This window comes from Aotus nancymaae, unplaced genomic scaffold (genome assembly GCF_030222135.1).
Source record: "Aotus nancymaae isolate 86718 unplaced genomic scaffold, 86718_ANA_hifiasm-v0.15.2.pri h1tg000108l, whole genome shotgun sequence".
In the NCBI taxonomy this organism is placed as follows: Eukaryota; Metazoa; Chordata; class Mammalia; order Primates; family Aotidae; genus Aotus; species Aotus nancymaae.
This window is the reverse complement of record NW_026988523.1, coordinates 6,562,659-6,587,804: the sequence shown is the minus strand read 5'-3', so window position 1 is coordinate 6,587,804 and position 25,146 is coordinate 6,562,659. Positions and strand designations below refer to the sequence as shown.

The 25,146-nt window shown below is 38.4% G+C and overlaps 1 protein-coding gene and 1 long non-coding RNA gene across 8 annotated transcripts in view; one reads left to right on the top strand and one right to left on the bottom strand.

Annotated features, from left to right (window-relative positions):
* RC3H1 (ring finger and CCCH-type domains 1) overlaps positions 1-19,126 on the top strand; it is an 88,461-nt gene extending 69,335 nt beyond the window's left edge. For 3 of the 4 annotated variants that reach the window (XM_012444576.3, XM_064370470.1, XM_064370471.1), the window contains exons 14-20: positions 490-642; positions 4,216-4,429; positions 4,966-5,056; positions 5,194-5,326; positions 7,849-8,022; positions 9,227-9,342; positions 11,489-19,126. In XM_012444576.3, coding sequence (XP_012299999.1) covers positions 490-642; positions 4,216-4,429; positions 4,966-5,056; positions 5,194-5,326; positions 7,849-8,022; positions 9,227-9,342; positions 11,489-11,639 — 1,032 coding nt within the window. In that variant the 3' untranslated portion in view covers positions 11,640-19,126. The remainder of the gene's footprint in view (positions 1-489; positions 643-4,215; positions 4,430-4,965; positions 5,057-5,193; positions 5,327-7,848; positions 8,023-9,226; positions 9,343-11,488) is intronic. The other variant, XM_064370472.1, reaches the window with a different exon arrangement.
* LOC105711721 (uncharacterized) overlaps positions 1-19,816 on the bottom strand; it is a 68,338-nt gene extending 48,522 nt beyond the window's left edge. Inside the window, exons 1-4 of one of the 4 annotated variants that reach the window (XR_001106130.2) lie at positions 17,075-19,804; positions 14,545-14,658; positions 4,109-4,148; positions 83-514 (exon numbers count right to left, since the gene is read on the bottom strand). This is a non-coding gene — a long non-coding RNA (uncharacterized LOC105711721). The other 3 variants (XR_010340349.1, XR_010340348.1, XR_010340350.1) reach the window with 3 other exon arrangements.
* Positions 19,817-25,146: the final 5,330 nt, after the last annotated feature.

The window sequence follows — 25,146 nt, the reverse complement described above, 5'->3', positions numbered from 1 at the left end:
AAGATATGAATTAGTGCTATTAAAGAGATTTCAGTAAAAAGTTACATCATCATGTACTATAAAAATCAAAATTTTTAATATGCTTGGTTACCTTGATTTTATTGAAAGAAACATTGAGGAGGGTCTAACAAAACTATGGCTTGGTACATATGTGCTTAAATGTTTACTCATCTAATGAAGAAAATGATGACCAAACCCATTCTAGCTTGATTTCTGGAAGGAGACTGAAATACTTTTTTTTCTTTTTACCTTCTACTAAGGTTAAAAAAAAAAAAAACAAAAAAAACCTGAAAACTAAAAATCACTCGTCACTTATAGTTTTCATAGTTTACAAAAATCTTCTATTGTGCCACTTAAAAATTGAATAATCATCATTATGTTGCTTCAGCACGATGTTCTAAGAAATTCCCTGCTTTCTCTGTCTTGTTACTCATAGACCCATTTTCTGGTTTTTTTCCTTTTTTTTTTTTTTTCCTTCTCCATCTGTAGTTTTTGGATGAAGACTTGAAGGTAGCTGGGAAATACAAAGGAAATGATTATAGCCAGTACTCTCCCTGGTCATGTGACACCATCGGCTCCTACATTGGAACCAAAGATGCAAAACCCAAAGATGTTGTGGCAGCAGGGAGTGTGGAAATGATGGTATGTGTTATAGCTAAGCAATAATATAAATCAAGATTAAACCAAACAAATTGTCACCCATTATAGTTTAGGAACAAATAATTCAGCTTTGCTTAAAAGTTTCAGGCCATATTCTATACTCTGCAATTGAGTTATCTTTAAATAATAGAGGTTTTTGTTTCATTTAGATGTAAATAAAAATCATTTAATACTTACCTAGACAGACATTTATTATATTTCTGTGCAAATAGCAATTTCTCAACAGTTGTTTACAACCCAAATTAAATTATTTCACATAACTAATCAAGATCTTGGATTTCTTCATCAAATAAGTTAAAACTCTTTACAACTCTGAAGTTTAAATAACAAAGTTGAATCTAGTGAACAAGGGTAGTATCTGAGCCAGAATTACAGCTGCTCAGCTTCAAGTGAACTCTAAGATGCTGAAATTTTATACTTGGGTTATTTTATTCTTTAGTGAAAAACCATGTAACACCAGTGTTTCTAATAACCAAGTTTAAAATATTATCAAAATCTTATCTTTTTATAGAAATACTCGGGTCTTATGTTGTCACCAGGGTGGAGTGCAATGACACAATTATGGCTCGCTGTAACTGCAAACTCCTGAACTCAGGTGATCCTCCTGAGTACCTAGAACTACAGGCACATGCCACCACACTCACCTAATTTAAAAAAAAAAAATTTTTTTTTTTGTAGAGTTGGGGTCTTGCTATGTTCCCCAGACTGATCTTACACTTCCGGCCTCAAGCAATCCTCCAGCCTCTGCGTCCCAAAGTGCGGGGATTACAGGCATGAGCTATCCTACCTGGGTAGTATCTTAATTGTCTTTTTATTTTTTAAAGAAATAAAATTTTCAAGAAGTACTTACATCCACCTCCTGGGCTCAAGCAATTCTCCTGCTTCGGTTTCTGAAAGTGCTGGAGTTGCAGATGTGAGCCGCTGTGCCTGGCCATGAATAATTTTATACTACTTCTAAACAGTGTTGTTTCATATGTTTATAGACCTTATGTAAATTAAACACTTCAGCTTATATTTTCACTCAGCATTGCTTTTAAGATGTGTCCTCTTTTTTTTTTTTTTGAGATGGAGTCCCACTCTGTCACCCAGGCTGGAGTGCAGTATGTCTTCACATGTGTGAAAGTTACACTTAGAAATGGTATTGCTGGCCAGGTGCGGTGGCTCACGCCTATAATCCCAACACTTTCAGAGGCCAAGGCAGGCAGATCACTTGAGGTCAGGAATTTGAGACCAGCCTGGCCAACATGGTGAAACCTCAGCTCTATTAAATACACAAAAATTAGCTGGGCGTGGTAGTGGGCGCCTGTAATCCCAGCTACTTAGGAGGCTGAGGCAAGAAAGTCACTTGAACCTGGGAGGCAGAGGTTGCAGTCAGCCAAGATTGCACCACTATAGTCCAGTCTAAGCGACAGAGTGAGACTCCATCCCACAAAATAAAAAATGGTATTGCTGGGTTGAAAGGTATGCCTTCAGTATTATTTTTAACCCATTTGTCCTTATTAACTCTGAAAGAGGTTTCCTAGATTGTTATACAGATTTTCATAAATACTTTTCCAAATGGTTAAGAAAAGACCAATATTTACAATAAAAAAAATTTGGATGCTAATTACTGTAAATGAGTGAAGTGATATCTAATAGCATAAATACGATTAGGTGCCAACCTCCCTTTGCCCCCAAAATTGAGAGTCTTAGAGGAAGAAAAAGCAAAATAAACCTTTACTTTTATGTATTTATTTATTTTGTGGTAGGATTAGGAAAGCATTATTTTTAGGCTGCAGTAAGGCTCGTATTGGAATGAATGAGGGGAAGTTAGGCAGGAATCTTTGCTTTGTACTTGGCTTTCAGAAAGGGTTATTATAATACAGTAACATGAGTATTAGCAAAATAAAACTCATTTTCTTAAATCAGTAAAAAATAAAAAAGTTTGGGCCAGACATGGTGACTCAACCTGTAACCCCAGCACTTTGGGAGGCCGAAATGGGAGGACTGTTTGAGCCCAGGAGTTTAAGACCAGCCTGGCAACATAGCATCCCCATCTCTTCAAGAAATTTTTAGCCAGGTGTGGTGATAAGCACCTGTGGTCCCAGCTATTTGAGAAGCTGAGGCAAGAGGATCACTTGAGCCCAGGAGGTTGAGGCCACTACACTCCAACCTGGTGACAGCAGAACACTGTCTCAAAATCAAAGTTGCAATCCAATCTAGAGGTAATTGAAAACCTCCCAAATAGGTGAAAGAAGTCTAACCCAGTATTTCTCAAATGTTAATGTGCATACAAATTATATATTGTGTGTGTGTGCATATACATATATATGTATAAAATATGTGTGTAACGTATAGGGATAAATATATATTTGTATGCGTATATATACTGGGTCATTATATGTATATATTTTTAAAGATTGAATTGGCTTTTATTAGTGATTGACTAATCAAGAAGCAGTCCATATATGAAAATACAAAGATACTCTAATGAGCTAAACAGAGAAAAAGAACAAAACTCAGATTGGTTGTTTCAAAGTTAATTTCCTTATAGGATTAAAGCAGAAGGACTTATGATGCCAGTTCAAATTGAGTGGTCCTCTTATTGATTGCTGTGTATCTCCTGTTTTTGGAAAACTGGCCCATTTTCTTTTCTTTTTTCTTTCTTTTTTTGAGACAGAGTCTCGCTCTGTCGTCAGGTTGATATGCATTGGCACAATCTAGGCCTACTGCAACCTCTGCCTCCTGGGTTCAAGCGATTCCCCTGCCTCAGCCTCCCGAGTAGTTGGGATTACAGGTGCGTGTCACTACGCCCGGCTAATTTTTTTTTTAATTTGTGTTTTAGTAGAGATGGAGTTTTATCATGTTGACCAGGATGGTCTCGGCCTCCTGATCTCATGATCCGCCTGCCTCGGCCTCCCAAAGTACTGGGATTACAGGCATGAGCCACCGTGGCCAGCCAAAACTGGCCCATTTTCAAATTCAGTTTGATTTTCTGGCATCTAGCACATGTGACTACATTCTGCTTTGATCTAGTGTGTTGGGGCTTAATGCGGGAGCTTAGTCCAAAACTGTGGCCTCCCATAAACTTTAAAAATATATTTCTTAGTCCAGGTGCAGTGGTTTATACCTGTAATCCCAGCACTTTGGGAGGCAGAGGCAGGATGATTGCTTGAGCCCAGGAGTTTGAGACCAGCCTGGTCAACACAGGGAGACCTCATCTCTATAAATAATAATAATGATAAAAATTAGCTGGGTGTGGTGGTGCATGCCTGTAGTCCCAGCTATCTGGGAGGCTGAGGCGGGAGGATCACTGGAGCCCTGGAGGTTGAGGATACAGTGAGCCATGATAGTGTCCCTACATTCCAGCCTGGGTGACAGAGTGAGACCCTGTTGCCCCTTACCTCAGAGGTTTAAAAACCAGTGTTATATAAAAACAACCAAAGGTAACTAATGATTTTAGTCTTACCAGTAAGAGTGTTGTACTCTTCTTTAACCATATTACAGATCTAGAAAAAATTAGATTACAGCGAGATATGAGTGTGGGGTGGATTTCTCATTTTGCTTTTTTATCAGAATGTGGAGAGTAAAGGAATGAGGGACCAACGATTAGATCTTCAGAGAAGAGCAGCAGAAACCAGTGATGATGACCTCATCCCATTTGGAGACCGACCAACAGTGTCTCGGTTTGGTGCCATCTCACGAACTTCCAAAACTATATATCAGGGTGCTGGTCCAATGCAGGCTATGGCACCTCAGGGAGCTCCTACAAAACCTATTAACATTTCGGGTAAGAATCTCAGAGGTAAGCTGACCAAAAGGTTCATCATCTTGGCTTTCAGCATTACCCCTGCTCCCCATTTACTATCAGTGTTTTTAGTAATCTTGCAAGGCAGTAATTGTCAAACTTTGCATGGAATCATCCCAGTAAGAAAGGTAATTATACCTCAGAGAATTTTAGGTATATAAACTGAAATTAAATGTCTACATATGAAGCTTTCTTAATATTTCTTCCATTCCCCCGACCCCACTCCATATAACTTCATTGCTATTTGGTGGAATAGCATTTTCATTATACAGTAATCTAGAAGAAAACTACAAAGACTGAAAGTTCATTGGGGAAGAAACAAACATATATCAGCACCTAGTGTCATGCTACCTGACACTTAGAGAAACAAAGTTAAGGAATTTTTAAAATCTAGCCATTTGGGGTAGATACCAGACATCTGTATAATTAATTCGAAGATTTCTTTTAGATTATGAGTACCTTAAAGAAGAATCAAATCTATGAATTACATCATACCATAATAAATCATTCTCTTACAGATTATAGTCCATATGGAACCCACAGTGGCTGGGGAGGTTCTCCATATTCACCTCATCAAAACATACCTTCTCAGGGACACTTCAGTGAGAGGTATGAGTCATTGTTTTTACTTGAACAAACATGTAGAAACCTTTAAAATTATGCAACTTCTCTTTGTTTTTCTGGTCAGTAATATTTTAACAAAATAAAATATTAAAATTTGCTTCACACTTTCTTTCTAAACAAAGGGAGAGAATATCCATGTCAGAAGTGGCCAGTCATGGAAAACCCCTTCCATCTGCTGAGAGGGAACAGCTACGACTAGAATTGCAGCAACTGAACCATCAGATTAGCCAGCAGACCCAGCTACGTGGACTAGAGGTACCAGCCTAGAGAGCCATTTTTATTCCAATTTTTGAAGGGATCTCAGAGATTTTAAACAGGAACTTTTGAGGTACGGTGAACACAAAACTTTAAGGTCTGTTTCTTAGGAGTTAGTTTAGGTGTCCATTCGTTAACAAATTCCATACTGGATTTAGTTCTGGGAAAATAGAAAACTTAAAATTTCTACTACCTAAGAATAGAAAATAGATTACCTAAAATTTCCCAACAGGGGCTTATATTCCCTTATGGCACATTTAAGGTTTTTGTTTTGTTTTGTTTTTCTGAGACAGAGTATTGCTTTGTCACCCAGGCTGGAGTGCAGTGGCATGATCTCGACTCACTGCAGCCTCTGCCTCCTGGGTTCATGCAATTCTCCTACCTCAGCCTCCCGAGTAGCTGGGATTACAGGTGTACGCCACCATACCCAGCTAATTTTTGTATTTTTAGTAGAGACAGGGTTTCACCATGTTGGCCAGGCTGGTCTCGAACTCCTGACCTCCAGTGATCCACCTGCTTCAGCCTCCCAAAGTGCTGGGATTACAGACATGAGCCACCATGCCTGGCCACGTTTAAGTTTAAGGTAAACTGTTTTTATCAACAAATACATTCAGCTTTAGAATTTTTTTTATTTCCCTGAAGCCTCAGCTTTTATAAATCTTTTAAAAGGTAGAAGCTTAGAACTTTGAATTAAAAAATAAAACATAGTTCCAATGTAATAAGAATAGTAACACTTTTCATTAATGTAGTTCTTTACGATTTAAAAATCACTACCATGTATCTTATTTGACCCTTACAATATTCCTGATAGGTGGCTTAGGCAGGTGGTATTGTCTTCCTTTTTTAATTGAAGTATGAGTTCCTCAGAGATTGAAACATGAACCCAACTCTTCATACTCCAAATTTAGTGTTCTTTTCCATCATGCTGCCTGACACTTAGAAAAACAAAATTAAAGAATTTTTAAAATCTGGCTAGAGATGGTGGCTCATGCTTATAATCTCAGCACTTTGGGAGGCCAAAGCAGGCAGATAACTTGAGCTCAGGAGTTTGAGACCAGTCTGGGTAACATGGCGAAATCTCACCATTACAAAAAGTGCAAGAGTTAGCCAAGCATGTTAGCGCACGCCTATAGTCTTAGCTGCTCAGGAGGCTGAGGGCAGCAGGATCACCTGAGCCCAGGGAGATTGAGGCTGCAGTGAGCCCTGATGGTGCCACTGCACTCCAGCCTGGGCAACAGAGTGAGACCCTGTCTTAAAAAAAAAAAAATTTAAAAATCTTTTTAAAGTGCCACATAAGGAAGACTAGATTTTGTTTCTACATCATCCTTTACATTGGAACATATTCTTTGAATATGGAAAACTGAAGACATTCTAGTGATAAATACATTATCCTATCTGGAAGAAAAAATGCTACTGTTAGAACATTAGTCTGTCTTTCCACCATGATCTCTAATAATAAGTAAGCCATCACTTTGGGGAAAAAAAAAGTTATAAGACAGACTTTCTTATTAGGAAGACCAGTGGAGATTGTATTTGGAACATACAGCTGGCTTGTGCCCCTATGTGAGCAATTAGTTAGGAATCTTAAAAATCTATATAATATTTAGATTTTGTCTGCTTTTGCTATTGCTTATTTACATTGATTTAAAACATCTTGCTGATTCCTGCCATAGAAACGGAATGCTATATTTGCTTATGGCATTCTTAAAAGATTCAGACCTTCAACCCAATAAGACATTAACTCCATATCCTCAAATGCCTTGTTTTTGTCTTAAAGTTTTTATGTACATTTTCTGTCCAAAAAGACCATCTGTATTGTTTAGAAATTTATCACATGATTTAAATCAGTACAGTTAAAAGTCCTTGCCATGACTGAGGTTTTATTGAAAATAAGTTACAGGATTTACTTCAGAGAAAATTACCAATAAAAACAGGAGGAAAGATGCACATTTGTAGTTGACTTGTCTTTTTTCCATTTCCTATTTTTTTTTGAGAGACAGGGTCTCAGGCTGTCTTCCAGGCTGGAGTGCATGGAGTGCAGTGGCATCTTAATCACTGTAATCTTAAACTCCTGGGCTCAAGTGATCCTCCCTAGTAACTAGGACTACAGGCACACACCACCATTCCAGGGTAATTTTTTTTTTTTTTGGTAGAGGTGAGTTCTGGATAATGTTGCCCAGGTGGGTCTCAAATTCCTAGCCTCAAGTGATCCTCCCGCCTCAGCCTCCCAAAGTGCTGGAATTAAAGGCATGAGCCACCATGTGCGACCAACTTCTCTTTCAAATCAGAAAATAAAAGCAATTTAAGATGAAATAACTGTTTACTTAATTTAAATGTCCCTGTTTTGTTCTTTTTTTTTATTCAAACTACTCAAAGAGAACAGTGCCTTACAGTTGCATTATTTTTGTTGCAAATAGCTGGGTGATAAGCTACTTAAGACTGTGGTCTGGAATTGAGCCTGGTTATTCTGTGCATGGTGTGAAGTGTGTTGAGTTTTCTGTGTGCTTGGCTTTATGCACTAGGCTGTTAGTAACAGGCTGGTGTTGCAGAGGGAGGCAAACACCCTGGCAGGCCAGTCACAGCCTCCACCACCACAACCTCCAAAATGGCCTGGAATGATCTCAAGTGAGCAGCTGAGCTTGGAACTGCACCAGGTGGAAAGGGAAATCGGAAAGAGAACACGGGAACTGAGCATGGTGAGTGTTATACAGGGAAAAGAGGGGGAAGGTGAAATGAAATCTTTCATGTGGCTCTAGAATTATCTGCAGCTACAGAATCATCACTTCAAGACACTCTAATGAATGGTTAATATTTAAAATAATTCTCAAGCAGGTGGGCTACCTTCCTATTTTATCATTCCTCTTCTCATTCTGTTTTGTTTGGGTGTGTTCTTTGTCTCAGAATTCTTCATTAACTTTTAGAGAAAACAAGGTTTTAATGATTCTTTAAGAACTTACTGGAAGTTCTTAAATTTCTATTTAGCATACTGATTAGGAAAGCAAATAGGATGGTGTTTACTATTTTGCAATAACAGCATGTTATATAAAGGTGTATTCACCAAATAACATTCTAGTTTCATAGCCTTTATAATGATGACCTATTTTTGCTATGAGTGATACTCAAACTGCACATTCTTTCCTGTGGAACTATATCCATTAATATGCTTAGCGTTTGCTTCACAGTGCACAGATATTCATTTTAGTAAATTTTGAATCTTAGGGGGTTCCTTAGGTTGCATGATATTTGATATTTTTTGTTGCATAGTTTTCATGGTCTTTCTAAGCAAATAAATTGAGTTTGCAGGGTTCTTTTGCTTTTAGTAAGTATGTTATAGATAATTATTATACTTAGGTTTACTTTTTTTTTTTTTTTTTTTTTTGAGACCGAGTCTCGCTCTGTCATCTAGGCTGGAGTGCAGAGGTGCAATCTCGGCTCACTGCAACCTCCATCTTCTGGGTTTGAGTGATTCACCCTCCTCAGCCTCCTGAGTAGCTGGGATTACAGACATGCACCACCACGCCCGGCTGATTTTTGTATTTTTAGTAGGGATGGGGTTTTGCCATTTTGGCTAGGCAGGTCTCAAACTCCTGACCTCAGGCAGTCCGCCCACCTTGGCCTCCCAAAGTGCCGGTATTACAGGCGTGAGCCACTGTGCCCGGCCACTTTTCTTAGGTCATTGTTTTTTTCTGTGAAAATTTTTTTCATGTTTGAGGCATTGCCTCTCTTACTTTCCAGCATGTTTAGTGAGCAAGTGGTTGTATTCTGTTATTATGTATGTCACTCTTTTAGTCTGCCAGTTTCTTTGGTTATTTACAAAACTATTTCTGGGTCATCACTTTGTATTATTTGTAATTTGGTCTCTCCCACTAACACCATTTTTTATTTCCTTATCTTTCAAAGGAAAACCAGTGTTCTCTGGACATGAAAAGCAAATTGAATACAAGTAAACAAGCAGAAAATGGACAACCAGAACCACAAAACAAGGTTCCGGCTGAGGACCTTACATTGACATTCAGGTAAAGAAAAGGACATTTTCTAAAAAAAATTTTTTAAATGAAAAAAAAAAAATTGGCCAGGCGCGGTGGCTCAAGCCTGTAATCCCAGCACTTTGGGAGGCCGAGGCGGGTGGATCACGAGGTCAAGAGATCGAGACCATCCTGGTCAACATGGTAAAACCCCGTCTCTACTAATACAAAAAATTAGCTGGGCATGGTGGCGTGTGCCTGTAATCCCAGCTACTCAGGAGGCTGAGGCAGGAGAATTGCCTGAACCCAGGAGGCGGAGGTTGCGGTGAGCCAAGATCGTGCCATTGCACTCCAGCCTGAGTAACAAGAGCGAAACTCCGTCTCAAAAAAAAAAAAAAAGAAAAAAAAAGAAAAAAAAAAAATTAATGATGATACCACAGTAAAAAAATAATAAATAAAAAAAAGAAAAGGAGATTTTCATAGCCGTATTAAGTAACACACATAGAGAAATTATTATATTATCCAGTCATATCAGAAGTACCCTCGTAAATATTTTATTCTTAAAATATCATTATTCTGTGTACATTAAGAATATTTTTTGCATAAATCTGGAGTTTCAAAACTTAGAACAGACCCAAGGTTGAATTGTCTGTTAATACCTAACAAAGAAAAATTTCTGGTTATGTTTCCATCTTCCCCATGTTTTTAAATTTATTTCAAACACAGCCTTATATCTTTACATTATAAAAGTATTATATGCTCAATGTAAAAAAAAAGAAAACAAAAAATAACTCCCCCATCTTATAAAAAATAAGCTTTAGGAAATGGAAAGTTTTAGAAAAGGGCAAATTTTAAAATTGCCCGTAATTCCAATAGGCAGCGATAACCCTTGTTAACATTTTGGTGTGTTATCTTTCCAGTCTTTTAAAAGTGTGTGGGTGTTTAGCCTCTTGCTAGTTTTACAAACTCAGCACTCCACGTGCCTGGTTTTTAATTCAGTCTATTCATGTTTTGTTTTTGAGATGGAGTCTCGCTCTGTCACCCAGGCTGGAGTGTAGTGGTGTGATCTCGGCTCACTGCAACCTCCACCTCCCGGGTTCAAGGGATTCTCCTGCCTCAGCCTCCCGAGTAGCTGGGATTAAAGGCACCCACCACCACACCCGGCTAATTTTTGTATTTTTAGTACAGACAGGATTTCCCCATGCTGGTCTCAAACTCCACCTGCTGCGGCCTCCTAAAGTGCTGGGATTACAGGCGTGAGCCACCATGCCCAGCAAATTTAGTCTAGTCTGTATCCTCCAGTATTATTATGTAGCTATGGAAGGATACATATCAACTACCATGAACAACCCTACAATAAACAGCATTACAATTAATGCTTTTTTTTCATATCTTAAATTATTTTCTAAGGATATTTTGAGGCTTTGGAATGCATAGTCCTAAATTGCCCTCCTGACAATATATAACAAAAATTTCTAATGCTTTCAGGCTTGGGTTTTGACTATTTTTAATTCATGCATTATCTTGGATTCAATTTTTTTTTTTTTTTTTTTTTGAGACAAAATCTCACTCTATTACCCAGGCTGGAGTATAGTGGTGCGATCTTGGCTCACTACAGCCACTGTCTCTCAGGTTCAAGCAATTCTTGTGCCTCTGCCTCCCAAGCAGGTGGAATTACAGGCACGTACCACTAGGCTAATTTTTGTATTTTTAGTAGATACAGGGTTTCACCATGTTGGCCAGTCTGGTCTCCAACTTCTGAGCTCAAGTGATCCACCTGCCTTGGCCTCCCAAAGTGCTGAGATGACAGGCGTGAGCCCAAAATTATTTCTTATACTAGCAAACCTGCTAAATCAGGCATCAGTACTTTTTCTTAAAGGCCGGGTAGTAAGTATTTTGAGGTATGGGCCTTACAGTCTTTGTCACAATTCTCAACTCTGCTCTGTGGTTTGAAAGCAGTGTATAGTATGTTAAACAAATGAGCAGGCTATATTCTAATAAACTTTAGTTAGAAAAATATATACCTGGCTGGCTAGCTTTAGTTTGCTAACCCTGTGCTAAAACATGGATAAGGGGCTGTAGATTAAAATTTGGAAACCATTTATATATTTTTTTATCATGCTAAACGATGTGCCCTGTTGATTTTATTGTACTAATCATTTTTCTCTCCTTTTTCAAAATTTTGAAATGTCAACAGTGATGTACCAAATGGATCAGCCTTGACACAAGAGAATATCAGCCTCCTATCAAACAAGACCAGCTCTCTGAACCTATCAGAGGACCCTGAGGGAGGAGGGGATAATAATGACTCCCAGAGATCAGGAGTTACTCCCAGTTCTGCTCCTTAAAATATGAGGAATCCTACTTTTATCTTCTGCTCCTAATCAGTTTGTCGGCCATAGGGGTAGGAGAACGGATAACTTCTAAACTTTTTCTCTTAAGAGCAGTCAGAGAAATCCAGGAAATTCACCAGAGGCAATGTGCACAAACACCACTACTAAAAACAAACCCTGCACATAGTTCACATTAATGCATTTTTTTAATTTAAAGAAAAAGAAAATTAGCAGTATCTGCAAGCAATTCAGATTAAATTTGTTTTTGTTCTGTGAATGAACTTTATTTTAATAACTTTGGACGCCTTGGATCCAGGGCTTTAAAAAAAAAAAGATATTATATATACACTCTGTTGTTTGATTAATTGTATGATCTTAATGAAGTAGGTTTTTCTTGTATTTTGGTATTATTACATACCCAGTGTATAATTCCTTACCCCCAATCCTTATCAGTTCTCACCACCCCATAAACTTAAAACAGACCAAAAATGTCAGGTTTCAGAGAATTCTGCGGTGCTTGAGAAACAGACAGTAATAGACTGAGTTATTAGAAAATGTGCAGCAAACCAACTTTTCCCAGAGCTGTTATTTGGAATTCTTTATCCCTGTCTAGATCACTAGTTTCATTGGATAGGAATGCTTTTCTTGACATTGAAACTTTTGTTTGATTGTTTAGGAAGGTTTTATTTCTTGTTTTTATTTTAACTTTTCAGAGAGAGAATTACCAATTTTTGAAGTCCTTATTTTCATATTAAGGATCATTTGCATTCTCTTAATATAATCAGAAAGCTGATTGAGTGTTCAGTTGTTTAATTAGATTTAAATGGTGATTAAGAATTGACTGTAACTTACTAGCACTGAAAATACATGTTTGGTGTTTTGCCTGCATTCAGCTCATGGTTGGAAATTTGGAGCAGTGCTTTTCAAATTAAACTTTTGCTGAAATCATAGGATGCTCAAAAACAAGGACAATCAACCATGTTTTAAAACTGCAACACTTCATTTGAACTTAAAATGAATAGAGCCACATTATTTCAATAGATGTTTTTGTTTTACTTGTAAACTGATTGCGTCTTAAGGATAGTTTATGAATTGATCACTTGTTATCCAGAATCATTAGTATAAGTAGGTAGGAAATAGTTTGAAGTCATTTTTCATAGATTTAGCTGCCCAATATTGAAAATGTTTCTTCATGAAAATGTTGAAAAGAGTAAGGATATTTTGTTGTTATTTTATTCTGCTGCACATATTCTGATGCCATGTGTCTGTGCTTAACTATGACCCTGTAAAACATGTTTAGTGGGGGCTGTTTGATATAGTTGCCCTCTCCATCCCTCTATTTGCCCGATTTTTTCAGTTTCCCTTTCTGGATTATACTACTAAATTAGAAAGCACTGGTTATGTAATAAGTTACTGCATTGCTTTGGTTGGGTAAAAACAAGAGTTTATATTTTTCTTGTTTCTTATTTTCTTAACCCTTAACTCCTGCTGAGGTCATAACAACCTCAGTCTAAGCTCTGTGTCCATCATACTGTTAACTTAAACAAATGGGTGGTGGGGGTGGGAAGGGTAATACAGTCCTGCCATTGCCTACCAGTAGGAGAGTCCAAACAGAACACTCTTTTGAGTAGCAATTATTTAATTTGCCCAGTCAAGGCACCGTGTTTATATACTATTTCACATTGAATTTGATTATGCCCTACAGACCTGGCTGGTCAAGGATTTGATATACACATATTGGCTTGGGATTCGAGCTTTCTTTTTTATTTAAATAAAAATTTATATATATATTATATATATACATATATACATAGCTATATCTGTATATATATTGGGTATGTTTTAAGGATTTTTTCGCATGAGCGCAGCTGTTGCGATAAATTGACTGATTGGGAGGTGGTAGAAGCACTGAATGAAGATGAGGCATTTTTTTTCAGTTGACTTATGCATTTTTCTTTCTTTCTTTCTTTTTTAAAAAATGCTTTTGCCGTTTTACTTTTTTTTTTTTTTTGCTTTTGTTTGCTTTTTGACTTTTTTACTTAAAACTCTTTCACATTTACACTTTAAATGCCTATTGTTTATTGGGAGAAGGAAAGAAATTTATGTATGTCTGACATAGTCCCAAGGTTTTTCATTTCTCTGCATAGCTGTAAAAGGCAACATTATTGGCCTCCAAACTTCTTTTTTTTGAGACAGAGTCTTGCTCTGTCGCCAGGCTGGAGTGCAATGGCGCAATATCAGCTAACTGCAACCTCTACCTCCTGGGTTCAAGCGATTTTCCTGCCTCAGCCTTCTGAGTAGCTGGGATTATAGGCACGTGCCATCGCACCCAGCTAATTTTTGCATTTCAACCTTCTTAAAGGCAGATTTGGATCAATCTTACTTCTCCTTTGAATATGTTAGATCATCCTAAATTTTAGAAGCAATTGATTCACTTTGATTCAATTTGATTCACTTTGGAATTCAGAATGATTCTTGTATTAGAAGATAATTTGTGGGTATTGATTTTTGTTTAAGTTTACAATAAAAGTAAAGATTAATTTTGGGTAGCAATTGAAACCCCTAATAGCTCAATTTCTGTTATTCTTGTTCTTATTTCTTTTAAATATACTTGTTCTTGTCTTCTGCCATTTTGATTCTGTGAAGTAGGCAGGAACTGGGATTAATCTATACAGTATTCCTGTTCTGAACAAAACCAGAAAAGTCACTGTATAAACCTGACTTAAAATAGTATCTTTCTCTTTTCACGTATTTTCATTTAGGGGAAAAAAAAGGTCTCTTCAATTGCAACCCGAATTCAAAAGGGTACCCCTCCTTGGCCCTACACTCTAGAGCTAATCTGGTTGGGTAGCAAATCACAAGAATGGTATATTGTCCCATTGTGCCTACAATGTATTTTAAATTAGTCATTCTGCCTTACCTAATGGAAATTCTTGCAGCTTTCCCAGTGCTCATCAGTGGTTTTAGGAGTTCACGAACAGCCCCAAAATTTGGGGTTTTTTTTCCTTTTCCTTTTTTCTGTGATACCATGAGCCTGTAAGGACAAGTGGCATATTTGGGCATAATTGCTTGACTCTGAACTACTTTTTTAAAATCAAAATCTGAAAGGTATTAATTCCTTCTGGCTTTTTAATTTTTTTTTTTAGAGACAAAGATTAAACCAGATATGAAATACAGTTTCTATGCTTTCTACTTATTAAAATATTAGTTTCTTCTAAATATTACTTTATTTGTATTTCACTAAATTCAAAAGCAAAAATTGGCCATCTGAAATGAACAATTCTGAATAGGTTAAGGTAGGAGTAATAAGCATTGTGTTCACTCATTTATTATAGGTAAGGGAATTTTATTTATAGTGAGAATTATAAAAGTACTTTGACTTACTCTTTTTTTCAAGGGGTCTCTAGAAAAGGGTAGAAGAACTGAGAATAAGACATCTAGATTCAATTTCTGTTTTATATGTAGCTCTTTTGCCTAAGTTATACATAATTTTGTCACAAGATAAGTCCAATAGCTGTCCTGTCTTGGATAATTCAGAGGCTGAAGTGACCAAAGATTCATTCCTTATTACTTTTCTAATTAAAAGTTAGCATAAATTTCTAGTAATATTATTCTAGATATTGATAAGACACTATTCCTAATGCCAACTACAAATATTCAACTACTCAGAATGTATTTTAAAAATGGTTTGGTACAGCATTAATGTTGGTGACTCCTTTCTCCCATCTTATTTCCCTTCCCTTCCATTCTTTCCCATGTATTTCTTTTGCCTGAAACACAGAATATTGGTATGATTCTCATTTGCTACTTTGAGTATAAAACTCCATCAGACTTTCCAGAGTTCTTCAGGGATGGAGCTCAAAGTTTACATTTTTCCATAAATGTCTTTTTTTTTCTTGACCTTTTTCCACCCTGTAATTTCCCCTTGACTTACCCAATGCCCTCCCCAATCTGCAACAGTGACAGTTTGCTGCCTCAAAACAGAGCATTCAAATGAATTCGCTTAGCCAATAACTTCTGTGAAGTTGCCTTTTCTAATGGTGTTATTACTCAGTGATGCACAAATGTGGTATTTGCCCTACTGGTAGGCAAACAAAGGTCTGGTTAAGAATGGTAACCTGCTGTTTTCTTTAAAGGAGAGCCAAAGACTTGTGCTTTACTCTGTTTTGATTTGGGGGGAAGTAGTAGCCATTTTGATCATGAAACCTTTTAGTATTTGTGAGTTGATTGTACTGTGTAGGTAGATTTATCTAAAGTTAACTGTTAAAGTTAGCTAGCCTTATAAAATGTAAAAGTAATGAAAATTCATCAGTTTCTCTAAACCAGTGAATGTCATCTTTTATAATATTGTGTGTAAGCATTCGTGCCCACCCCAGCTTCTGTTAATCACTGTGGTCAAATCATGGGTCTGAGTAAAATAATTCTTGAGTATGTGACTGGTGAGAAATAACTAACTATAGTCAGTACATGTACAAATTGTTAAAATTAAAGAAAAATTATTTTCACTAAAAAGAAAAAGCATTCGCCTCAGTAAAGAAGTATTCAGTTTACACAGCTCCTTGGAAACTCACCCAGAAAAAAAGAAAAAGAAGTATTCAGTTGCTGTCACTTACATACAAATGGTGGTGGGTAGCAGTCTCACCATTTTTCTACTCTCTTTTTGCTCGTTTTAAAGAATTGAGTAAAGGTTTTATATGGAAAATCTATCTGTAAAAAGCACCTGTAATGATTATATGTCATTGAAAGGAATGGGGCAGTTACTTTTTAGGAGAGATTAATAACCTACCTGGAAATTTAGGAACTACAGTGTTTACTTAGATTTTTCCCCCTAAAAAGAGTCTAAGTGTGTTAAATTTATAATTGGTGATAAGGTGATTTCTTCCCCTGAAAAATCTGCCTATCCTTTTAAGAAAAATTAGAGCTACTAAACTAAAGCAAATTTTACTTTCACCATTAGCTCTTGAACAAGCAAGAAGTCTACTACTGTCATTATTTTATCTGAGTGCCCACCTTTCTACCTTGGACAGCTATGATTTTTATATTTATTTGTAGCTTCAGCTCAGGTTTGTGAAATTTTCCTGCTGAAATGACTTACTGGGAGTTGTAGATTGATGATAGTTACTATTAAAAAATTTCTCAATTTAGCTTTTCTGAGCCACTTCAAAAAGAAAGCTGTTTTGTCAAAAGGTACTATTAATTGTAGTAAGTACATCTTAAGATTTGAATTTTTAAGATTCAGTTCTGTGTTCACTAAGATCTTTTCACAAATAAGATTATAATTGATAAGTAATACTAGCTATAGTATTAATAAAGAATAAGAAACTATCACCACCAGGAATAAATAACACCTTTTAATAATAAATGTGTTCCTAATAGGTATGTTTTCAATACTGCACTGAACAAAGTGGGTAAAGTGCCCTTTGAAATCCTGTTGTAATAAAGGAGCTTACCTCACCACTGGAATCCTTGTTTTCAGAGCCTCTGGATTTTCAGCCAAACACTGAATTCCTCCTAAACTTTATCCCTGAACAAAACATCAATAGAGAACAAACTTTATTTTCACAAGAAAATAAGGCACAATAAGGGGGAAGAGCTTAAACCTCAAGATAATATTGTGTCCAAAAATGTGTAGTTAGAAAAATAAAATCCTGTGGAGTTTGTTATCCTAATGTTTATTTTATACTAGCTAAGGTGATTTGTTTTCTTGTATTGAGGTCTTATTGTTTCAGATTGGTTTTGGTTTTTGTTTCTGTTCTAACTCTAAGCAGACAGAGCTCACAAGTCTTTGGCATCCGTTTTAGGTTGTACACTCGGAGTCATCTTATAACTGGAAACTGTCAGGTGGTCCCCCACCCCAATGAGTGTATGAAAGGGTCAAGAAAAGGATGGAAACAAACTATTGGATGGATAATTGGTTGCTTTTTTTTTTTTTGCCTCTTTTTTAAAAATCACCATTTATTAGTGTGATCTCTCTCCATTGATTGCCTGTCATTCTCCTAATAGCTGAACTACCCTATAAAATATTTCTCTGATTTAAAGGCATTTAGCTTTTGCTTATGGTTTTTACATCCTCTATTCAACTAAGACACTGTCCTGAGAGATACTTTTTCCAGATGGATTGTTGCCTAAATTTTCACACTTCTCCCCTGTTCATCCTTTTTTCTCTTCCCACTTCCTAGGAATAAAAGGAACTTTTTAAAAAATTAATTGGTCCATAGACCTCATTATCTTTCTTTATAATTAATCTATGACTTTTTGGTACAAGAACAATGGAAAAAGTGAATTAAGGTAATGAACAAAACCTTTTACCCACTTAAACATTTTCCAGTTTTGAGATTCCTCTTCGTGTGTGTGGTCTCTTCCCCTTGTTACCCCTGCTGCCCTTTTGCTCTGACTTTGGTAATTTGGTCTTTAGGCTCATACCAGTCTCCCCGAGACATTCTGCAGTCATTATCACCTTTTTGGGTGGATTTTATTTCATTTTATTTTGGTTTTTTTTTGTTTTTTTTTTAAATAACTTCTTAACATTGGTGCATATTTGCTTGGGATAGAGCTTGTGTAATTTACCAATCGTATTGATTGTAAGTGATTGTGCCCTGCAGAGGTATATTTAACAAGACAAAAATAATCTAGGTTAATAAAGGAGCCCATGAGATTTGAGTCAGGTTATAAGTGACTTTATGAAATCACTTACAGTTTTGGCTAGAATTTATATCCCCTCTTATAAATCAGTGGTAGACACACCATTTTTTAAAGTTTTCTTGCATTTTTGTTTTTTTATTGCCTCAGCTCCCTATTCTTTCTTGCCTGCCTCCACCCACCTGTTCAGGAAAAAAAAAGAAATTGAACCTTAACATGACAGCTGATTTTTTAATTGCTGAATTTTGTGAAATTTTACTTTTTCCAGTGTTTCCAACTTTAAAGAGGGAAGTGAAGAAAAATAGGTTGGAATTTCACAAGCTGTGAATAATTCCGTAGGATCTGGCAAACTGTGAAGTCTTACTGAATACGTTATCTCCTGAGAGTTCTTTTGGAGTAGGAAAAAGAACCCTATTTGAAATGGACCGTTTTTCTCTTGTTTTTAATCTGTTTAATATTTCTGATTTTTAAGCAGCTTTCAAAACAAGTGTGGTGGAAAAAAAGGAATAGTAAGATGTTTAGGGCAGCAGAACTTTGGTCTAAATAAGTACATGTTCCCACTTGTTGCTGATTTTTTAGAGTACTAGGGCCATCTTTTTCAATTTTGTATTATTTGTGTGCATGTTTATATCAAAGATGCCCATTTTGTTAAAATGCTATTTCTTTATTACCTTGGAAACTGACTCAGCCTCATGTTGCTCCTAATTAATGTTTAAGGCTCCCATGAGTTGCAGATAAAAGGATTTATTTTAACAAGTAGAAGGAGGTGATTCACCTTTTGGATTGTAAATATATGAAAGTGTCTACAAGGTCTTTATCTGCTTTCTGTCAGCATTTATATTAAATGATAAATTAATGAGGAACGTGTGTCGTCTTTTTTGTAAATGAGTCTGTGCCATCTTATTCTAACCTGGAGATCACTTTCTTACACCTTTTTAATGGAGGGGATTTTTTTAAGTGAAAAATAAAGAAATAGCTAATCTGCACAAGCAAACACATACTTGGAGTAGCCAGTTTTGTGTGGACATCACAGAAATTAGTCCAGTCTTAAATAAGCTACAGATTCCTTCATTTGTCACATAGTGATTACACATTAGTGAGGGTTGTGGTTCTGAGATGCTAGCATCAAGTCAGTGAGACTCCGTGGCTAACACCCAATGTCTTGGTTTTTATGGCTTCTCTGAAAATTAGGACTATCTTTATGGTTTAGCAAAATGGACTTGTCATGGTAACTGCCTGATGCAAAAAAAATGGATTTTGTCCTTCCATTCTTTTTTTTTCTGTTTTTGAGATGGAGTCTTGCTCTGTCATCCAGGCTGGAGGACAGTGCTGCAATCTTGGCTCACTGCAACCTCTGCTTTCCAGATTCAAGCGATTCTCCTGCCTTAGCCTCCCGAGTAGCTAGGACTATCGGCCTGCGCCACCACGCCCAGCTAATTTTTGTATTTTTAGTAGAGATGGGGTTTCACCGTGTTGGTCAGGCTGGTCTCGAACTCTTGACGTCAAGCAATCCACCTGCCTCGGCCTCCCAAAGTGTTGGGATTATAGGCATGAGCCACCGCTCCCAGCCTTGTCTTTCCATTCTTCTCCTGATTGTCCTGAAATCCCTACCTGTTAGTCATTCCTGGCAGTTAGTGGATAAATTTAAGTTTGTCTAACAGAGACCATATGTTAGTCAACACCTCAATGGCATGAAGAAGAAAAGGGAGGAGGTTGGGTATGGTGGTTCATGCCTTTATTCCCACCTGCTCAGGAGGCTGAGGTGGGAGGATTGCTTGAGCCCAGGAGATCAAAGCTACAATGAGCTGTGAACGCTATGATTGTACCACTACACCAGCCTGGGTGACAGAATAAGACTGTCTAAAAAAAAAAGAAAAAAAAAAAAAGAGGGAGAGGAAAGGAGGGTATTATTCTAGATTAAAAGAAATGTAAGAAATACAAAAATCAAATGCAGCATGAGTTATTTTAGCAAACCAAAGATACAAAGACTTTAGTATACAGTTAGGAAAATTTGATTAAGTATTGGGTATTAGATGATACCTAGGAATGGCATTTTTGTTCAGTGTGAAATAGGATTATACAAGAAAACATCCAGGCTGGGTGCAGTGGCTCACACCTGTAATCCCAGCACTTTGGGAAGCCGAGGCAGGTGGATTGTGAGGTCAGAAGTTCAATACCAGTCTGGCCAACAGAGTGAAACCCTGTCTCCACTAAAAATATAAAAAATTAGCCAGGGGTGGTAGTGTGCACCTGTAATCCCAACTGCTGGGGAGGCTGAGGCAGAAGAATTACATAAACCTGGAAGGTGGAGGTTGCAGTGAGCCGGGATCATGCCATTGCACTCCAGCCCAGGTGACAGTGTGAGACTCCATCTCAGAAGAAAAAAAAAGCAACCATATTTTTTATAAAGATGCATAACTGACAATAGCTGCAGTTTCCTTTAAAGTAAGAACTAAATATTTTTTTAAAAAAATAGGCTGGGCGCGGTGGCTCACGCCTATAATCCCAGCACTTTGGGAGGCCAAGGCGGGTGGATCACGAGGCCAAGAGATCGAGACCATCCTGGTCAACATGGTCAAACCCCGTCTCTACTAAAAATACAAAAATTAGCTGGGCATGGTGACGCGTGCCTGAAGTCTCAGCTACTTGGGAGGCTGAGGCAGGAGAATTGCTTGAACCTGGGAGGTGGAGGTTGCGGTGAGCTGAGATCGTGCCATTGCACTCTAGCCTGGGTAATGAGCAAAACTCCGTCTCAAAAATAATAATAATAATAAACTTTGCCAGTGAAGGTTATTTTTTCCCCCTACCAACAATTAACAATTAGGTGTCCACTGGTATCATATCTGACCTCAAGGGAGGGACCATAGTAAAGAAAGCTAGAGGGTATGAGCAGTGGTAACTGCTGCAGCCTTCCCTGAATGATTATAAATTCTGGACTGGAAATACAAAACTAGATCTGCCCTCTTTACCTCCTACCTAGGCCTACCCTTCTGACCTCGTGGGCTGAAACTCAAAAAGACCAACAGAAATTTGGTTTTTATGCCCATTAGGGCTTCAATCCCAATAACCAGCTCATCTTCAGTGATCAATTAGTAAATCTCTTTGCCTTCCAGCAAGATGACTCATTTAGTAAATGGCTGCCACCCTTATTTGGCACACCTACCATATGAAAAGTAGACTTGTCAACTACCCGCTGAATACGCATTCAGTATTTACTAAAGAAATGTATTGAGTATTTCCCATATGCACAGCCCTGTAGAGGACAAAGAGTTAGAAAATACTGTCTCTACCCTCAAGGAACATTAATTCTGGAACTTGCACTAAACAGAATTAGCAAAGAATTTTTCAACCACAGTTGTCCTCAGAAGAGCAAGGAGCAGTGAGATGATATCCAAGAAAGACTTAACTTTGCCTGGCTGGTCAGGCTTTCCTGAGGAAGTTGTATTGAAGATAAAACTTGAACAATCATGGGGAGGGGGATAAAGGTGTATGGGAGATGAGACTCCTGGTCAGAGAAAATAGAACTCTCTAAGGGAAGAAAGAGCCTTTGGTGTGGAAACTGGAAGGAGTTCATTAAAACTAGAGGAAGTCTGGCGGGGAACCTCTCACACCTGTAATCCCAGCACTTTGGGAGGCTGAGGCAAGGCGGTTGGATCACTTGAGGTCGGGAGTTCAAGACCAGCCTGATCAACGAGAAACCCTATCTCTACTAAAAATACAAAATTAGCCAGGTGTGGTGGGGCATGCCTGTAATCTCAGCTATTCAGGAGGCTGAGGTAGGAGAATCGCTTGAACCCAGGAGGCGGAGGTTGTGGTAAGCCGAGATCACACCATTGCACTCCAGCCTGGAAAACAAGAGCAAAACTCCATCTTAAAAAAAAAAAATGGCGAGGCCGGGCGCGCTGGCTCACGCCTATAATCCCAGCACTTTGGGAGGCCGAGACGGGTGGATCACAAGGTCAAGAGATCGAGACCATCTTGGTCAACATGGTGAAACCTCGTCTCTACTAAAAATACAAAAAATTAGCTGGGCATGGTGACGCGTGCCTGTAATCCCAGCTACTCGGGAGGCTGAGGCAGGAGAATTGCCTGAACCCAGGAGGCGGAGGTTGCGGTGAGCCGAGATCGCGCCATTGCACTCCAGCCTGGGAAACAAGAGCGATACTCTGTCTCAAAAAAAAAAAAAAAAAATGGCTAGAGGAAAAGGAGTGGGACAGTGGCTTGAGATGCACAGCCAGATAGATCACGGAGGCCTGTGGACCATGCTTAAGTGTTTGGCTTTTATTCTGAAAGTAAAAGGAACGCAAAGAAGGATAGTAAGCAGCGGGACGAAGTGACCAGATTTGTGCCTCTTTGGAGCTGATCATAGTCCCAAAAGACATCCCCAAATATTAAAATTCTGAAGGATAAAATTCCAAAGATATTTTGGGGAAAAAATTTAAATTATTTAAAAGACATTTATTTACATTTTTCAGAGGAGATTTATTTAAGAAACAGGAAAACATGACAGCCTGGGCAGCAGCAAGACCTGTCTCTACTAAAACAGTGTGGTGCATGCCTGAAGCCCAGCTACTTAGATGCAGAGATGAGAGGACCACTTGAGCCAGGAGATGGAAGCTGCAGTGAGCTCTGATCACACCATCACACCACTGCACACCAGCCTGGGTAACAGACTGAGACCCTATCTCAAAAAGAAAAAAAAAAAAAAGATAATACTTCACAGGCAAATTTGCATAATAAAATAGACAATGATATATTTTTATTTAACAAACACAGGTATACTAACAGCACTCACATAGGTGTAACAGTTAAGAGCAGATGAACCATATTCATAAGTACGTCAAAAAGCAAAATGTGGCCGGGTGCGGTTGCCCATGCCTGTAATCCCAGTACTTTGAGGGGCAGAGGTGGGCACCAATATAGTGAAACCCTGTCTCTACTAAAAATACAAAACACTAGCCGAGTGTGGTCGTGTGTGCCTGTAATCCCAGCTACCTGGGAGGCTGAGGCAGAAGAATCATGTGAACCCAGGAGCCGGAGGTTGCAGTGAGCTGAGATCATCCCATTGCATTCCAGCCCAGGTGACAGTGCAAGACTCCATCTCAAAAAAAAAAAAAAAAAAAGGAAAATGTACAAATGCGTTTCACTATGGTTGGTTATTGTACCCAGGATTTTAATTGCAGTCATATGAAATGGTGGCAGACAACTCTGAGCTGATGAAATCAATCAAAAACTACAATGAACTGGGTGCAGTAGCTCGCATCTGTAATCCCAGCACTTTGGGAGGCTGAGGCAGCTAAATCACTCGAGCCCAGGAGTTAGAGACCAGTGTGAGCAACATAGGGAGACCTCCTCTTTACAAAAGATGGAAAAATTAGCTGGTCGTGGTGATGCCCGCCTGTAGTCCCAGCTACTGGGGAGGCTGACACGGGAGGATAGCTTGAGTCCAGGAGGTCGAGGCTACAGTGAGCCATGATTGTGCCACTGCACTCCAGCCTGGCTGACAAAGTGAGACCCTGTTTCAAACATACACACACAATGGGTCACCACTGCATACAAAGTTGTCCCAAAAGCTGAGATCTTGAGAGATCTTACCTTTCATAAATATAGATGTACAAAAAAACCTCCCTATCAAAGAAGTTTCAACATTTTTACATTGCCAACCAGGGAAGCGACAGCCTCAGGACCCAGCGAGTCTCTGGCTTAAGTCCTGGAGTCCAGAGACCTGTGAGCTTGAAGTTCTAATGTCTAAGGCAGCAGAAGAAAAGTCTGTCACAGCTCTCGGAAACTTCCCCACCTAGTCCACTCACACTTACACACAAATGTCCTTGGGAAACACCCTCCCAGACATACCCAAAATAATGCTTTATCAGGTTTCTAGGCATTCCTTAATCCAGTCAAGGTGATACCTAAATTAAGTCCACAAGTCTGCCTATTGTCAGCCTCGCACCCATGGCACATCTCCTTAAACCATACTTAATTTCCAAATAAAGACAGTAACAAAGTAATAGTTCCACCTAACATAATGCAACTATCCTGTGATCGTGATTTTCAGGATTTTAGATGTTAGGGATTTTAGACCAGGCATTTTGATCTTTAGGGTCTACAACATTTGGGATTATGGCATTTGCATTGTGTCTCTCAGGATTATAGTCCAAACCCATTTCCACCTCACCCCTCAAATGAACTTGGTCCTATTTTGCTAGAGCAGCCTTTCGAAGACATGGGTAAAAGGCACCAGTCACATAATTCATCTGGACTTATAAAAACATACACCTGTAATCCCAGCACTTTGGGAGGCGAAGGCAGGTGGATCACCTGAGGTCAGGAGTTCGAGACCAACCTGGCCAACATGGTGAAACCCCATCTCTACTAAAAATACAAAAAATTTCGCCGGGTGTGGTGGACGTGCCTGTAATCCCAGCTACTCCGGAGGCTGAGACACGAGAATCACTTGAACGAGGGAGTTGGAGGTTGCAGTGAGCTGAGATCACATCAGGGCACTCCAGCCTGGCAACCGAGTGAGACTCCATTTCCAAAAAAAAAAAAAAAGAAAAATGTTAATTCTAGCTTTACCATAAGTTTCTTTCTAGATCTGTATGAACTGTACCCTATTTCTCCAGAGAACTTTCTCCTACACCTCCACCTCTGTGCTCTGTCTCCCTTTGCTATCTCTTCTTCTTCTTCTTTTTTTTTTGAGACGGAGTTTCGCTCTTGTTACCCAGGCTGGAGTGCAATGGCGCGATCTCGGCTCACCGCAACCTCTGCCTCCTGGGTTCAGGCAATTCTCCTGCCTCAGCCTCCTGAGTAGCTGGGATTACAGGCATGCACCACCATGCCCAGCTAATTTTTTGTATTTTTAGTAGAGATGGGGTTTCACCAT